Below are 17,853 nucleotides of genomic sequence, written 5' to 3'. Positions count from 1 at the left end.
CTAAAAGCAATGCTCACCTGGATATCACATCAAGAAAGAATCAAATGATCATGAAATGGGAGAAATAAATAAAATATTAGGCACTTCTGTAAAACCGTGATAGCTAGCTGTTTTTGAGAAAAACTTTGAATTTCAGGGTTTACCTTGTCAGCCCACAAATTCCATAGTCAGAACAATTAGTAACAAGTGCTGTTAATCAGGACTTGTTTAATTGCTTTTGCTCTGTCATTTGTCATTTGCAGAAGTCACTATATGAATTCAACTGTTCTCAGTATGGTTCGTTATAAGTTTCCATGAACTAATAATGGTAATTACTGAAACCAAAAGTTTTTCTCAAATTGAACTTGTCATTACAAAACCTTCAAAAGGACAAACTGCAAACTGAAAGGAATCAAAGCAAGATGCACTCTTACACTTTGCATAACAATAAATTGAATTTCAGTTGTTAAGAAATATCTAGAAGTTATTTATGGTAAATGGGAGAGTGGGATTCAGGAGTCAAAAGGTCAAATTCTGTAAAGGAAAGGAATAGATGCATATAGCTCAACCTTAGAATATTATCAGCACTATCTAATGATTTCTCCATCACCAACATGAACAGAAATGAAAATATTGTCCCCACAGTATTTAAACATAAAGATGTAAAACTTTAATTGGCTATCAGCTAATAGTGTTGTATTTGCTGACCTCTTGTCAAATAATATTATAGTAAACAACTATAATAATATTTTAGTAATGTAATTAAAACATATGGAAGCCCCCAAGAGATAGTTTAAAAACAAGTATTGAAAACAAATTTCCACTCGGCACACCTCTGTGGCTCACTGGGTCCTGTCAAATCTTTCAACCTAAACCAGCATGGAAAACAGACATTAAATTATGATGAGAGACATTCTTTTTTAATTAACAACTGACTGCTTTCCATAGTAGCAACTTCTTATTTCCCAAATCAACAAATATGTTGTCAAATAAAATAAAGCAGAAAGTATTAAATGTAATGTCTTAAATATCACCATGCCAATAAAACACTAGCTCCGTAAGCTCCTCAATGAGTAAACCCTATCATAAAACAAGTGTATTCAGTGCTGAACTATGATTTCTGTACATTGATGATATACTGAGTTGCACGATTTGAGAAGAATGCCATTGAAATTGTCGGTTTTCCAGACTTCAGGGGGAGATGTCATCCAATCCTGCAGGTTTTTGGTCTTCCTCAATATGACTTCAAGCTCTATTGAGAAGGATCCCTGCTTGATATCCAGGACCTCCTCAAAAATACAATGGATCTGCAGGTTTGATGTATTCAGTGATTTCTCAAGAAGGTTTTGAAAATGGTCTTTCCACTTACTCAGTCTCTTCTGTAGGCTAGAGGCCTTCAACTTCACTTTGGAGGATTTCTTCTGACCACTCACTTCATTTACTCTCTGCCATGCCAAGGAAGATTGTTTATTGTCTGCTGCATTTTTGATTTTGTTGATTTGGCTTTGAATGTATTTTTGCTGTTCCATCTGATATAATACATTAAATTCTTTCAGTGCCTTTGTTTTTCTATTTAAGTTTCTTCTTGTAGAATTCCTGTTGTACTGCTTGATTATTTCCTTTATGTTAATTCTTTTTGCAAGCACTCTGTCACTTTCCCCAGGGGGCTCTTCATTTCACTTTTGGTCTCAAAGGGATACATTTTTCAGCAGCCTCATAATGAGCTTGGACAAGTTGAAATATGTTGTGTTTTGGTGTGTAATCTACATTGGCACCTTGTAACACATCAAAGCGATATCTGAGTTTGATTGTGAAATCATTTCGGACTCTCTCATTGTACGTCAGAATAGTCCCCAGTTGTAGGGTGGTCTTGAGGTTCCTTTTATCTTGTTTGCTCAGAGGCTTACCTGAAGCTTAGGTGTTATCACTTGATGGTCAGATGATACACCAAAGAAAGTATTGTATGCTTCACAGTTGTGGCAGCTGTTAATCCACGTTTTGTTCATGATAAGGTTTGAATCCATTTGAGGAAGTATGGGTCCACTTCTTTCCCAGTCTCTTCAGAAAATAAGTGTTCAGGCACTGAAGTTTGTTTCCTACCAAGAAGTGCTCTAAGTATTCTCCATTTCAGTTTGATGGAACAAGTACTTATGATGGGGATTGTCATGGCCTAATTGTGCATTCATATCTCTGCCAATGATGAGGATGTTGTGTCTTGGTATAGATTGTACAAGAGACAATAAATCATTGTAAAAATCTATGACCTCTTGTTCATTGCTGACATTTGTTGGGCTGTAGCAGCAGGTGACAGTAGAAGGGTTACCATTGAAATTGGTAACTATTATTCTAGATGTTATTTTCTCAATGCTGTTTAGTGATTTTAGGGAATGTGGGCTGAGTAATAATCCACACCGCCAATGGTGCTATTAATAGAATTTTTCCATACAGACACAGACACAAAAGTCCAGTTGTTATTGAGTCCATGATGAGATGGTGTTCCTGTACACACAAAATGTCAATATAAAAGTTGATAGCCGACACAGCAAGTTCTGATATTTGAGAAGGATATGTGAATATCTTGGTATGATGAATAATAGTGAAATCTTGATGCAATCAATAACAGTGAACATCTTAGAGTGATGAATGATGGCAGTGATCAACTTGGCATTGTTCATGATGCCAAGTGAATTTTTGGTGTGATGAAACAATGACAGTGAAGTCTTGGTGGATGAAACTTGAACAATAACTGTTTCATCAGAAGGTACTATCTTTCCTCACAAGAATATTTGTAAGTTCACACGGAGGTCACCAGATAGTAGCTCACTGAACCAGATCATGCCTATGGAAATTGGTGACAGCCACGGATAGTGAAAGAGCTTTTCCCAGGGTCAATGTATTTAGTGACAACCACTTGATAACTGCTACAGTGAGATTGAAAATTTGCAAAGTGAAGAAACAGGGTTAGCAACAAAAACAACTTGGCAACACCAAACTTAATCATCCTAACGACAAACAATAGTTTATTCTGGAAATCTGTGTTGTTGCTGATACAATTGAGAACAATAGCCTAATTAACATCAAGTGGAATTAGATGAAGAAAATTTGACTTGAAGCAGTAACCAATATCTTGGATATTGATAAGGTAATAGGAATAAGGAGTTGCTAAAAGATGTTGGGAATGAAGTTATTGAGGGTCTGGGAGCAGGTCCAACTACCCTAAAAGTCCGAGGACAAAGAGGTCAAAAGGAATACCAGAAAAGTGATCTTTTTATGTTATGTGATCTTTTATGTTATGTTATGTGAAGTGATCTTTTTATGTTATGTGAAGCTGCAGCCAGGAGAGAAAAGACTACTGTTTATAAGATCAACAAACAGTGTTGTAGCAGCAACACCAGTCAGTCAGAAACAAAGATGACACCATTATAACAACTGAATAAGAACAAACATCAAGATGGGTCCGACACTTCCAGAAAGTGCTAAACTCTTCTACCAGACAAGCTAACCAACTCTCAATCAACAGAAGATGCTCCTAACATTGACTATTACCCCAACAGCAATTGAGATTAAGGAAGCCAGCTAAGCCATAAAGAGTAGTAAGGCATCAGGATTGATTTCATCCTCACAGAGATGCCCTACAGCAGCAACTTTGAAAGCAATCTCCTTTCAAAATGACTGGGCTTTTTCCAAGGAAAGCAATTTTACAGAATTGCCATAACTGGCATAGGATCACACAAATATTCATTCTGAGATTTTTTGCCAAGACCTTCTCCAATGGATGAAATCAACAATAAACTGAGAAAAGGTAGAAATGCATAGATTAGATCTCTGTACTGAGTATCATCATCACATGGTGCATTGAGTGGAATGATGCATTGTGCTTTTAATTCCATAAACTTTAGGAAGTCTCTCAAAAATCTACACAGATGGAGAGGCCATCTAGAAGACCTTGAGGTCATGTAGAATATCTGGAAAGATTGTTACCTAGAGAAGTCTTCCCTATAACCATTTTGAATGTTGTGTGATCATTAACAACAACTATATATATATTCTTTCATTCTTTCACTTGTTTCAGTCATTTGACTGCGGCATGCTGGAGCACCACCTTTAATCGACCAAATCGACTCCAAGGCTTGTTCTTTGTAAGCCTAGTACTTATTCTATTGGTCTCTTTTGCCAAACCGCTAAGCTACGGGAACGTAAACACACCAACATCAGTGTCAAGCGATGGTGGGGGGACAAATACACACATATATATATATATATATATATGTATATATATATATATATATATATATATATATATATATATATATATATATATATATGATGGGCTTCTTTCAGTTTTCGTCTACCAAATCCACTCACAAGGCTTCGGTCAGCCTGAGGCTATAGTGGAAGACACTTGCCCAAGGTGCCACGCAGTGGAACTGAACCCAGAACCATGTGGCTGGAAAGCAAGCTTCTTAACATGCTGCCACTCCTATGCCTATATATATATATTTATATATATAAACACTCATATATATACACAGTATTAATCCTGTAGAGGTATAGGTAATTAGCAATAAGAACAACATGATGAGTTTTAAAAGATAATCTAGTCTGGAGAAAGAACCAAACATAAATAAGTGCATATATATTACAATAATAATCAGTTTAATCCAACGCAGTAGCAGGTGGTGAAATGACGGTATTAGTGAAAAGTGTTATTAAAATAAGCAAAGTAGCTAGTTAGAAAAGCTCAATAAGAGATGAAAGTAGTAACTACACTAAGAAGTAATGTTTATTGCCATATTAGTATGGTTGTTCGATGTTACTATCATTTTAACCCCAGGCAGATCCTCCGCCAGTTGGTTACTGGTGCACCCTGCATATACTGCAAGCAGGGAAGCGAACCCCTTCCATCCTCTAGCAGATGACAGGATCATGAGACTGAACGGTTTTGGGCTACTTATGCCTGTCTTCAGTTGTGAGTACCCAACAGGATGGTTCACTCCCCTACTTGCAATAGAAACAAAGTGCAGGTTGCACTGGTAACCAGCCAGTGAAGGATTTGCCTGTTACGGTAGTAACATTGAACAGCCATTTGATGTGAGGATAAACATTATTTCTTATTATTAAAATGTTATATATAAGAGTTTTTGTCGTTGCGTTACTGCTTTTTAATAATTCCAGGTAGTTTTGCTGGAGCAGCACACTGGTATTAACCCTTTAGCATTTAAACCAGCCATATCTGGCTAAAATATTCTACCTGTTTTATGTTCAAACTGGCCAGATTTGGCCCCTCACACTTACCCTACAATATCATTCTAAAAATTAACAGGTACCTCATAAAAATTTGAAAGCTATAAGACAATGCATGATTAATTCAAAACAATGTGAATAAATACGTATTACTTTTGACAAGAATAAGCTGAATGCTAAAGAGCTAAGGTAGTTGATTTGATGTCCAGGAGCAATCTTCCAAATCAGAACACTGCAATGAGTTGTTGTATGAAGTACAGTACAGCAATCTGCACATGGTCAATTTAGTTTATTGGTATAGTGATAATAGGTTGACAGTGAAGATTATTGTAATTAAGAGTTGAGGAGGAGAGGTCTAGAAGCAGAGATGGTGCAGATCCATATAGAACATATGTTTGTAGTAGCTTAGAATCAAGTTTCATTATTTTTCTCTCCATTATGACAGTGCAGTGCGTCTCAAAATAATTGTGCTTATGTGCCAAGTAAACATTATCGAAGTGTTGTATGAGATAGCTAGGAGTTACATTCATGTGCATTTGGTGTTATCAACTGATGTTGAAATACAAGACAATGCTGTCTAGTTTTTCTGTTTGTTTGGTTCTAATGTCAATTGCTTCTTGTGGCCTCAGTGAAGAGAAAATATTTTATTGAATGAAGAATACAAGTAGGATGGTGGAAGCCTACACAAAGCAGGACAAACAGAAATGGAAGCTATATAAGTTAGTTGAAACATAGTTAATAAAGCAATTAAGCACAGAGAAGACAAGAAAATCTGCAGGTTCTATCAGCAATAGTTGTTGATGAATCAAGTTATGAAAATAGATGAGAGAGCAATAGTAAACTTAAAGCAAATACACTCAGGATGTAGAGCAAAGTTCAGAACTTGTAGCTAGTTCCAGAAAGAATTTAAAAGCAATGGTCAGTCATTACCAGGGTCCTGTTCTAAGCTTCTCATATTCATAATAGTTCTTTAAACAATACAGAAATTCAGGACTGAATATTCTTAGAAATTTTTATATACTTGGTTCTCATTGCAGAGTCTGCCAAAGAGAAACAAAGAAAGCTTAAAATCTGAAAGGGTCTGTTACTAATAACAGCTGAAGTAATAAATAGTTATAAATAGTTTTAAAACTGTATTGTCTAGACTGCAACATCAACTGAAGTAAATGAACTTTAGTAAGCATTGCTTGAATGTCCTTTTTTGCCAGATTAACTGATAATATTTCCTAGATAAATGAAACACTTAGTGTACCCTAGTTGTATCATTTGCAGTCATATAGAGTTGTTAGAATTTATGCACAATTCAATGAAGTTAGTGTTGTTAATGATCGTTTGAATTAATGAGTGATGAAAAAACATCTACGGCAAAGGAATCTTAGAGAGCCACAGTTCTGAGAATGAAGATCTGAATAATAAAATGTTAAATGTAGAGTTTAGAGAATGAGATGTATGTCTATAGGAACTGGTATCTAAATAAAGATAGAAAGGATTTTAGACACACAAAACCATGTTTAAAAAAAAAAAAACAATACAGAATTTCAGGATTGAATGTTCTTTATACTCATTACTTAGTTCTCATCGCAGAGTCTGCCTAGAAAGTTTCAAACCTGAAAAGGTTTGTTACTGATTACAAATCATCATCATCATCATCGTCGTTTAACGTCCGCTTTCCATGCTGGCATGGGTTGGACGGTTTGACTGAGGACTGGCGAGCCAGAAGGCTGTACCAGGCTCCAATCTGATTTGGCAAAGTTTCTACAGCTGGATGCCCTTCCTAACACCAACCACTTCAAGAGTGTAGTGGGTGCTTTTATGGGCCACCGGCATGGGAGCCAGCCAGGTAACACTGTCGTTGGCCATGCTCAAATGGTGCTTTCTACGAGCCACTGCCACGGGTTCCAGTCAGGCGGCACTGGTATCGGTCATGACTACAATTTCACTCAGTTCAACAGGTCTTCACAAACTATAAATAAGAGCTAAAAACCCTTAGAGACGAAAATGTACTTTGTTGCAGCTCTAAGGGTTTTTAACTCTTATTCCTAGCAATGCAGGTGCTGCCACCCAGCCCCCTCAGTCACAGCTAGTGACGACTGAATTTTTCCTTTCTGGTTTTATATTGCATATAGCTGCCTTCATTGTTTTATACATATATACGTGTGTGTGTGTGTGTATTCCTGTAACTGTGTATGTGTGCACACACATTTACATGGAAACAATTACGGTAAAAGAAAGTTTAAAATGTAACCCATATTTTAAAAAATGCTGGTAATGTAGTAAATAGTAGTAGGGAACACAAAATCCAAAAATTATTTGAGAAGTGGTCTGGCTCGATATGTAAGATGTATGAATGCTTAGTACCAACAATGGGTACATGAAACACAAAGTGGAATCTTTGGCAGGTTATGAAATGAAGTCCAAAAACGTGATCATATAAATATTAGATGTAGTGAAAATATGGGAATGTAAGAAAAAGGTGGCAACAAAGGGTTCTTCTCTTAATGCCAAAAGAGACTGAATGAAAAGTGTGTTAGAAGCATGGTGCAGGTATTGGAACATGAGACAATGAATACAGAAAATCTACAGAGACAGTGAATTCTCGTACATGTGTAATGTCAACTTGTCTGAAAACTGAGTACAGTTGAATCAAGAAGATACAGCTGCACATGTACAAACATGTGCTATGAATGAATGACACTACAAAATATTATAATTTATTTGGTGGAAGGTACTCAAGTCAAGAGAATGTATAATAATTAGTAGTGAAGTTGATTCTTAGCATGCTGGGCCTAAATGGCTAAACAATACAGTTCGAAGATGGGTGACAATATGTTATAGGGTAGAAAACGTCTGGTAGTTAAACAATGAGAATAGTAAGAATAAGTATATGGCTATGGGTAGATGCAACTTCAGTGTTAAGTGCAAACAATATGATGTTGGTCACTGACAATGTAGAATGATTTAAATCCAATAACACACATTTTTTTCTAAGATTTAGATTTCTAAAATAACTAAACAATAAAAGAAAGAAAAAATATAAACAAGAAACAGGAAATTTATAAAATTCATAATAGAACAAAGGAAGAATGATTATTAATTCATTAAAATTATGAATACTGAGAGGCTAGAATTACCAAAATTACACTATTTGATCAGGGGAAAATGTACAATCGCTATAAACTGTTTTTTAGATCCTCCAATGGCAGATAGGTATAATTCAAGTTATGAATGAAGTTAGTGTTAAAATACTGATCATTTGAACTAATAAGATCTGAATGAAATGTTAAATATGGTGTTTAGGAAATGGGATGCATGTCTCTGGGGACTGGTACCTAAATAGAGAGCGAAAGGATTTTAGATACACAAAGCAGTGGTTATGACTGTCTAAGGCAGTCATACTATACTAATTGTAAAAAAAGCTTGGCTTTCTATGGTCTGTAAAACCTACCACTACTTTACAGTTATCTAAACTGTTATTAAGTTTTAATACAGTTCAACTATTTGAAAAATATCAAAGTGAAGCAGTAGAGTCCAAGGAAACTAGCGATGGTCTGTATGTGCCAAATTGTTGGTACCAGAAGTTCACTAATTTGCCAGGAGGAAGAAGAGTGTGCTTCTTTACGTTTTAAGATCAAATTGCACTGAGGTCAACTTTGCTTTTCATCCGTCCGGGGGGGGGGGGGGCTTAAGTGCCAGTTAAGTACTGGAGTCAATGTTACCAACTAACACCCTCCTTCAAAATTGCTAGCCTTGTACGAAAATTACAAACAATATTACTATTATTGTAAAAGCGGTGAACTGGCAGAATCGTTAGCACACCGGACAAAACGCTTAGCGGCATTTCGTCTGTCTCTACGCTCTAAGTTCAAATTCCACCGAGGTCGCTGGAGTCGATGTAATCGACTAGCCTCCTCCCCTAGAAAATTTCTGGCCATGTGCCTATAGCAGACATTAACCAGAATTATTATTAGAGGAATCAATTTAATTACTTTATCGTAGTTCGTCAAGAAACATTATCGTTTTTGTAAAGGCAATAAAATCTATAAATTGCTCCTAGTTACTAAACAAATTAACCAGCAAAAATTTAAAATAAGAACCCTAACACAAACCGGAAGAGAGGGTGTGTTTGTGTATGTGTAATTCCCTCGACCTATTCAATGCAGTAGTCACAACTTTCACCACGTACTCTTAAATCTTAATGAAGGAATTATTTAATATCTGAAGATAATCGAACACTTTGATAAATCTACCTCAGTGACATCGACTAAATGGATCAAAGCCAACTCAGGATTACTTAACACCACAGCTACGACAAAAATATATGTCGTAAATACACGAATAATTTAATAATCCGTTTGATCAATAATATTTACACAACAATTAATAATGTTTCAAGAAATCATTACACAAACACTGACACGAAATAAGTAATTCGATTAGGAAACAAACAAACAAAAAAATTGGTAGGTGTTTACACATCTGTAGTTATGCTGTTTAAAAGATATAACGTATGTTGTTGAACACTAAGTAAACCTATACAAATATAGACAAGAAGAAACTTAAGTCTAACTTCACCTATCATGGGAATCGTAGACAGGTGCGAGAAGGGTGGCTAGTTGGTGATGGGTGACGAGAACATTTAGCTGTCTATTTATTTATAGTGTAACGGGGCGATACATTCCACGCAATTAAAAAAATAGCAGATATGGTTAATAAAGGTACTAGCAAAACATTAAAGAAACCCCTGTAATCCAAATATTTCACACCAAACTATGTACATATATTTTGGTGGTGCAACTGCAGTTTGGCATCGCCTCATAAAATGAGTCAACGAGAGAGCCTCTATGTCGTCACTCTAACTGCTAGAAATAACAGTCAAATTTAAACAGACGGGGTGTGAGCCACGGCTGGAATCTTTTGATCATAAGTTTGCTTCATCAGGGATTTGGGGGTTAAACAACGAAAGAAACTTATACATGAAACGTTACGAAAAAAAAATTATATTATTCTTTTTGTTACAGATAAATTATCACTTGCTCGCAAGGGACCGACTAAATCTCTCTCTCTCTCTCTCTCTATATATATATATATATATATCATAAAATTATCAGAAACTGTGAAAATATGGAGGTGAGCGAATTTATAGTTACACCTACATATTACCATCGACGCTTCAGATTTGTGAAAAAAAGAGAAGTTCTTAGAATCATGCATAACATGTGTGAAACTGTTCCATGAATCGATGTTAGTTGCAGATTCCAATTGGTAAAATCCTGAAGTTACATCATGGGGTCCTTTTACACATCCTAGATACACAGTGACACACCTGCATAGCGATCTTACTTGATCGTCTTCTTCTCAAGCATCTGATTAATAACGGTTTACCTTACTGCAGTAACAGACTTGTTTGCAGGCGGAATATTGTCACAAACGATAGAATGCCACAATATTGATCAAAATCTGTGGCTAGTTAAATGATGAAAACTAATGCAAGTTATGAATAACACAATAAACTCAACAAACTAACATTTATGTAGTCGTTCGATCTGCTAGAAATAGTAAAAAATTCCAACTCACTTTTTTAAAAGGGAAAGATCACATAAGACTGTGTAATCTTTCCAACACACTAGCAAAATAAAAATAGACAACGTGGGAAAGTCTTTGATTACAGGTATGTTTAATCAGGGCCAACCTGATGGTGAACAAACAATAAACATAACTGCTTCATAATCAGAGGTCTGATGACAATCAGCACCAATACAAAATAATAATAATAATAATAAAATATATATATTTGTTTTCGCTTCTCATTGTGTTCAACGTTTTTTGATGTCCTGTACCCATATATGTATATATATATATATATATATATATATATATATATATATATATAGGTATGTACATATATGTATGGATATATGCATATATTTATATATTATTTATATATATATTGATTCTTGTAAAACAAATATAGCGGCACTCTTTCGATATCGAAAGAATGCCAATATAGCTTTATATAGTGACGTTCCAAAGATAAACTCAAGAAGTATTATTTAACCAACTCAGCAGTTTTGGAACTTATGTACTGTTGAAACGTCACCCAAAATAAAAATGAGAACAAAACTGAAGAAATGAAAAAAAAAAAAAAAATGGAGAATATTTTTACATTAGATGTAAGTTAAAGCTGCTTTGTTAAGTTATACACTATTATTATTATCATTATTCTTTTTTTATTTACAAGTATTTCTGAAAACCATAATTTGCATACATTTTACTAGGAAGAGGAAAATGTACTTTTCTGTTTGTTTCTTTTCTTTTCACAAAATAAGCATATATATACACACGTATGCGTGTGTCGAACTTTTTTTAAGCCATCAAAGAAGTAAAAAGATTCGAGGCTTGTTTTGTGCAAACACTTGGAAACGGAAAAAAAGTGTTCTATGCATGCATTTGACGTACACACAAATCAGATGGATTGACGTGAAGCTGTAACTTAACTGAAATTAACAGAAAACAAAACAATTTTTTTTTTCAAATTGAAAGCGTAATGTAATTCTATAACAAGCGGTGTAATCACAGCATACAACACCCATTATTGTTGAAATTGACGTACACTTACGCTGTCTGAAGCCAGGTGGCACATCCATCCCTATGACAGCAGGAGCTCGGTCTATCTAAAACTGGCTGATGAAGATACACGTCGCACACAACTCTTACTTTAGTGTTCATCAGCAATGAAGAGCTATGAAAAGGGAACTAACTCAACCACAGTTACGAAATACTCCCAGCCAACTTCTTTTATTGTTATTCATATATTTTTAGCGTGTTTATTTATAACTGTCTACAGGAATGGAGTAGATGATTCTTACAAGGATTCAAGGGCCAAAATGCTTGTATGAGCGAGGTTTTCTTCTCTGAAGGCTTTCTGCCGTTCAGCTCTAACTTGATTTTCTTACTACTACTTCATATTTTTTAGCGTGTTTGTAACTGTCTACAGGAATGAGTTAGATGATTCTGTAAATTCAGATATTTAAATCAATTGCAAGATTTTATAGTTGGGGTTTTTTTAATGCAAATTATTTTACTATGAACTACATCATCAGCTACTCAATTGGCGGCGGTAGAACCTAAAAGATGCAATGTTACATGGACCAACAAGAAAGCTTCTGCGTGATGGCTTGATCTGGTAAAAGTAGTAGATAAATGTCCTTAAAAAACCACATCCATCATCAAAATGGAAGGACACATTAAGTAATATAGTCTTAGATAACCATGATTCTGAAAAGATGAACTGATAGCTGCACTGCCTTTGGTTACGGGTCTACTCGGTCAGGGTTGATGTGCTGCTAAAAGCAATTAGGCAGAAGAAAATTTCTATAGAATGTCAAAAAAGTTTCTATGTAAATGCTTGACCTGAAGATTTAGCAGCTAAATTTCCCTTAAAGTTCATAAACAATTTTCCGTTGAACTCCAGTATTACATAAGAAAGTGAGAATTGTAGTGTAACTTGTAGACTAAGGGCTTAAAGTAGTCCCTATAATAGGAAGAACAAGATAATGTGAGCGAAGAGATGAGGGATAGTAAGTGGGTGGTAATGGGGGTATTAAGCAGGGAACAGGGAAGAGTAAAGAGATTAGTGACTGGTTATTGAGAAAATGAGAGAGACAGAATTGAAAAGTCAGTTGTAAAATTTCAGTAGGTTAATTGTATTGTAATGCAACACATAGAAATTAAGAGAAATCTACTTAATCAAAAGCATAGGAATAAAGATTCAGGAAGTCTGTTTAGAAGCAGATTACAAAAGAAATATCTAGTGCATTTACTACAGATATGTATCAGTTACTTTCATTCCATTCAATATCTGTGTCTTTTAGTATGAGAGTTACAGCTGGCTGAATCTGTAGAATGTCAGTCTACATGCCAAAGGTAGGCTATTGTTCCTATCCTGTCAGCAGCTCTATGGTGTCATTATAACATACCTATATCTCTCAACAACCCAGTTTATCCATTTTAAACTAGGTAACATATGGAGATGCAGCTCATAGATGGAAAGAACAAGAGTGCTAAAATTGATCAGAGTACAGAAAAAAAACTAATACAGGAAAATTCATTTCCTCTCATAGACATTAAATTGAAAAAAGAAAGTTTAAATATGAGGGATTATTAAGAACCAGTGCTAAACACTAAATGGCATTTATCGAATGAGATAAATCTTCCTCTATTGGATCTTTGGTCTTTTACTTGTTTCAATCATTGGATTGTGGCCATGTCTTGAAGGGTTTAGTCAAATTGACAATACTCATTTTGTCAGTCTCGTTGGCCAAACAACAAACTCACTAGAAAGTAAACAAACCAACTTTATAGCCTTAGGCTGACCAAAGTCTTGTGAGTGGATTTGGTAGAGGGAACTGAAAGAAGCCTGTCGTATATGCTTATACACATACACACATATATAAACATGTATATATCAATGTGTGTGTCTTTGTGTCTGTGTTTGTCCCTCCATCACCATTTGACAAGCAGTGTTGATGTGTTTATGTCACCCTAACTTAGCAGTTCAGCAAAAGAGACCAATAGAATAAGTACTACACTTAAAAATAAGTCCTGGGGTCGATTTTTCAAGTAAAAGCCTTCAATGTGGTGATCCATCATGGCCACAATCAAAATGACTGAAACAAGTAAAAGAATAAAAAAATAAAAATGAAAAAACAACATTGGTTCAATGACTAATATTATTTTAATCATTTCAGCAAATATGCAGCAGATAATTCTGAATATATTTCAGTTTTATTAGTTCCCTTAAGTGAAGCATAAACTTCACCATTCTTGTCAAAGTAGTGATGAAGAAGTACAATATTGTTCATATGTATATTTTAACAATTAAATCACTGGCATTAATTACTCAGAGACCATCCAGATGTAAAATAATAGGTAAATTAGTGTTTGTATCTAAATTATCAAAAATATAAGAAACATGTTTTACAACAGACTCATCTAAAATGATGAATTCAAGGTCAGGCAATGAAGTAGCCAGAGCAATTCTGGAAAACCCAAATGGCTTTGATCTCAACAGACCAAACTTCATTTCTGAAAATATTTCACAAAGCAATATTTATTTCGTTGTGGGATTTAGTTTGCAAGGTTCTTTATGTGAGTTCGTATGTTGAAGCATATTCTGTTGTCTGGGGAGAGTCATTTTCTTTTTGTGCCTTATAATTTAACACACTCACTGGTAAAATTTCCACTTATTCCTCATTTTTATTTTCCTAAAATTTTCGTTGCATCTTGTAACCTTTTCAATAGTCTTGACTCTGTCTGTTATTTACACTGCATTCCTTTTTGTTTGTTTGTGCGCATGTGTGTGGGTTAGTGTGTGTGTGTGCCTATGCATGTATGTATGTATGTATGCAAGTGTGTATGTATATATGTATGTATGTATTCTGCATATTCATGTGCTTGCATGTCCTTGTTTGTGTATTTTTTATGTATGTGTGTGTGTGCGTGTGTTTGTATATGTATGCACCTCTGTCTCCTTGTGTGTGTTTTGCAACTATGTACCATGTTTGTATGTATGGATGTGCATCTCCATATGTGTGGACATGTGTCTCCATATGTGTCCTTGTGTGAAGTATTTTACATATTTTACAAACTATTTATAAACACAGCAAACTGCCAGGTTTCACCCATCATAATGTATTCTACAGTATCAGGCAAAATAAACCATTTGTAAGGTATTGAAAGAAATAGTATAAACAAGTGAATTCAGTTTATCACTGTTAGTCATTGTATTGATACTGGTTTAATGCAAGGCTTTGGTCCAAACACTCTACTATTTCTGCAATCTCAGCTTGGCAAAATAAAGATGACTTATTAATTCCTTTAATCTTTATAAGCAATGATATTAATGGTACAATAAAACAGTAATCTATTTTATCTTGTCACAGTGAGTGAACTGTTGATAAAGTTAAGATTAGTAAAAATATTGTTACAATACTTCAGACAGATTACAGGCACCTCACTCAGATTCCCAGCATAGGACCATGGCCTAATTATCTTTCCATAAAAGGCATGACCAACCCCATAAACTCAATTATATTACCATAAGATATGAATGCCTACATAAATGTTTGTTGATGAATCAGTATTGGCTGGCATGTAAACAAGTAGGGGTAGTAGACATTAAAGAAAAGTTGTGTAAATTCCCATCAAATTGTATTTCAAAAGGTTCTAGAAGCTTTACTTAGGGTTATCGGAGTATTGAAGCCTCAGATAAAGTCACCTTAGACTCTACAAGGAATTCTGTTGTTTTGTTCCAAGAAATGTGCTTTTACATTCTTCCTGTTTTTTGCATAACATACTTTGTATACCATGCTTGATAAAGAGTAATAAACCTTGTGTTGTAATGCTGACATACATATATACATATATACATATCTACATACATGCAAATATCTTTCTATACAATTACCTGCCTCATTCTGTTTATAATAACAATGTACATGCATCATATAACAGTAACACATTTTTGCTATCTTACTCATCATAAAGTGTTAAATAACACATACATGCTACAAAGCATGTTTTTCAATATAATTAATTCACTTATGAAGGCAGTGAGCTGGCAGAATCAATAGTACACTGGACAAAATGCTTAGCAGCATTTTGTTTGACTACATTCTGAGTTCAAATTCTGCTAAGGTTGAATTTGCCTTTCATCATTTTGGGGTCAATAAAATAAATACCAATTGAGTAACGGAGTTGATGTAATTGACTTAACCCCTGCCCCAAAATTCCTGGCCTTGTGCCAAAATTTGAAATCAATATAACTAATTCAGTTGCATGTGTGTCACATATAACTTTTTGAAACAATAAATTTATGGAAATGCATATTGTATGTGTACAGTCGTGAAAATATTGTTTGTATGGGTATGTATAAACATTTGCATCTGGAAACTTTGACATATTGTTCTGAAGATAGCAAGGTCAGAAATCAATCTACAATTACCCACCTTTTCCCAAAAATCTTATTCATTTTTTTTTCATCTGCCTGCTTACAACCTGTGCTAAAGGAGTATAGACGTGGTTTCTAGAGACATTTGGTATCTATTTCTAGGGTGTTGGTAGGGTTTATCCACACCCTTTAATATAATTATATTATATAATTATAAATTATATATATATATATATATATATACATATATATATATATATATATCATGAGTAAGCACATAAATGCAAAACAAGGTGAAAAAAAATAGTTCTTTAATACAGAAGGTAGCGTAATGTGCTTTTTTTTTTATTAAAGCTGCAAAACCATCATCAAAATCCTGCTACTCAGAGTTCCATGTTCCCATTCATTGGGCAGTTATGATGTTTTTGCAGTTTTAGGTGCAGGAGTGGCTGCGTGGTAAGAAGCTTGCTTCCCAACCACATGTTCTAGGTTCAGTCCCAATCCATGGCACCTTGCGCAAGTGTCTTCTACTATAGCATTGGGCTAACTAAAACCTGTACCCATATATGTATTTGTGCATATATGGGTATAGGACATGTATGTATGTATATATATATATATATATATATATATATATATATATATATATATATATATATAGATGTTGATGTGTTTATGTCCCAGTAACTTAGTGGTTCGGCAAAAGAGACTGATAAAATAAGTACTAGGCTTACAAAGAATAAGTCCTGGGGTTGATTTGTTCGACTAAAGGTGATGCTACAGCATGGCCACAGTCAAATGACTGAAAAAGTAAAATATCTATATACAGGGTGTAGTGATTAAACTGTTATCTAAATTATGCAGAAATGAAAATAACACTGACATCTCGTTTTAGCAGATATATTTACCAAAATTACATAAAAATATCTTGAGAGGAAATGTATTGAATAAAATCACCATTGGCTTCAACCATGTTCTCCAGATGACTTCGGAATCTGCTGCAACTCTTCTGGATGGTCTCCTCATTTAAGTTGGTGAATGTTGCCATAATCCTTGCTTTCCATTCATCTTTGATGTTAGAAGGAGTTTTGTTGGTCTCTCGTTCAACTGTACCCCACACATAATAATTAAGAGGGTTGCAATCTGGGGAGTTTGGTGGCTAGATGTTAGGGGTGATGTGGTTGCAGAAATTGTCTGACAGCCATGACTGGATTCTCCTGTTTGTGTGGCATGGTGCAGAGTCCTGTTGCCAGACATAGGGTCTTCCAGCAGCCTTCCTTTTGACCCAAGGCAGCACTACCTCCTCCAGGCACTTTATGTAGGCCTCTGTGTTGAGTCTGAGGTTGTGTGGGAAGATGAATGGAGGCATAACGTCACCATCACAAGTGATCACTCCAAATACCACAATGTTGACTGGATGTTTGATTTTTATCACTCTTGGTACATGTCCTCAGATTGACACCCAAACACTCTGAAATGTTCGTATTGACGCTTCTGACGTGAATGTCAAGCACTACAGCATGTTGTTTTCAAATTTCTGACAGAGTAAATTGTGTAATGGCGCTGTTTTTTTACAGACGGTGCCCAACTGACCCCACCATATTGTGTTGTCGAGAAAATCAAAAACAAACAATGCGCATGCGCAAAATTAAAAATATAAAATTGGGGAAATTTACCCATCA

At 35.0% G+C, this 17,853-nt stretch overlaps 1 protein-coding gene across 3 annotated transcripts in view; it reads right to left on the bottom strand.

Annotated features, from left to right (window-relative positions):
- LOC106881158 (protein YIF1B) overlaps positions 1 to 11,928 on the bottom strand; it is a 53,422-nt gene extending 41,494 nt beyond the window's left edge. The window contains exons 1-2 of one of the 3 annotated variants that reach the window (XM_089359891.1): positions 11,840 to 11,928; positions 6,154 to 6,263 (exon numbers count right to left, since the gene is read on the bottom strand). In XM_089359891.1, the coding sequence (XP_089216017.1) occupies positions 6,154 to 6,184 (31 nt within the window). In that variant the 5' untranslated portion in view covers positions 6,185 to 6,263; positions 11,840 to 11,928. Of the gene's footprint in view, positions 1 to 6,153; positions 6,264 to 11,833 lie in introns of all 3 variants that reach the window. The other 2 variants (XM_014931447.3, XM_014931448.3) reach the window with 2 other exon arrangements.
- Positions 11,929 to 17,853: the final 5,925 nt, after the last annotated feature.

Source organism: Octopus bimaculoides, chromosome 11, assembly GCF_046866305.1.
Source record: "Octopus bimaculoides isolate indiv1 chromosome 11, ASM4686630v1, whole genome shotgun sequence".
NCBI lineage: Eukaryota > Metazoa > Mollusca > Cephalopoda > Octopoda > Octopodidae > Octopus > Octopus bimaculoides.
This window is presented reverse-complemented; position numbering and strand designations above follow the sequence as displayed.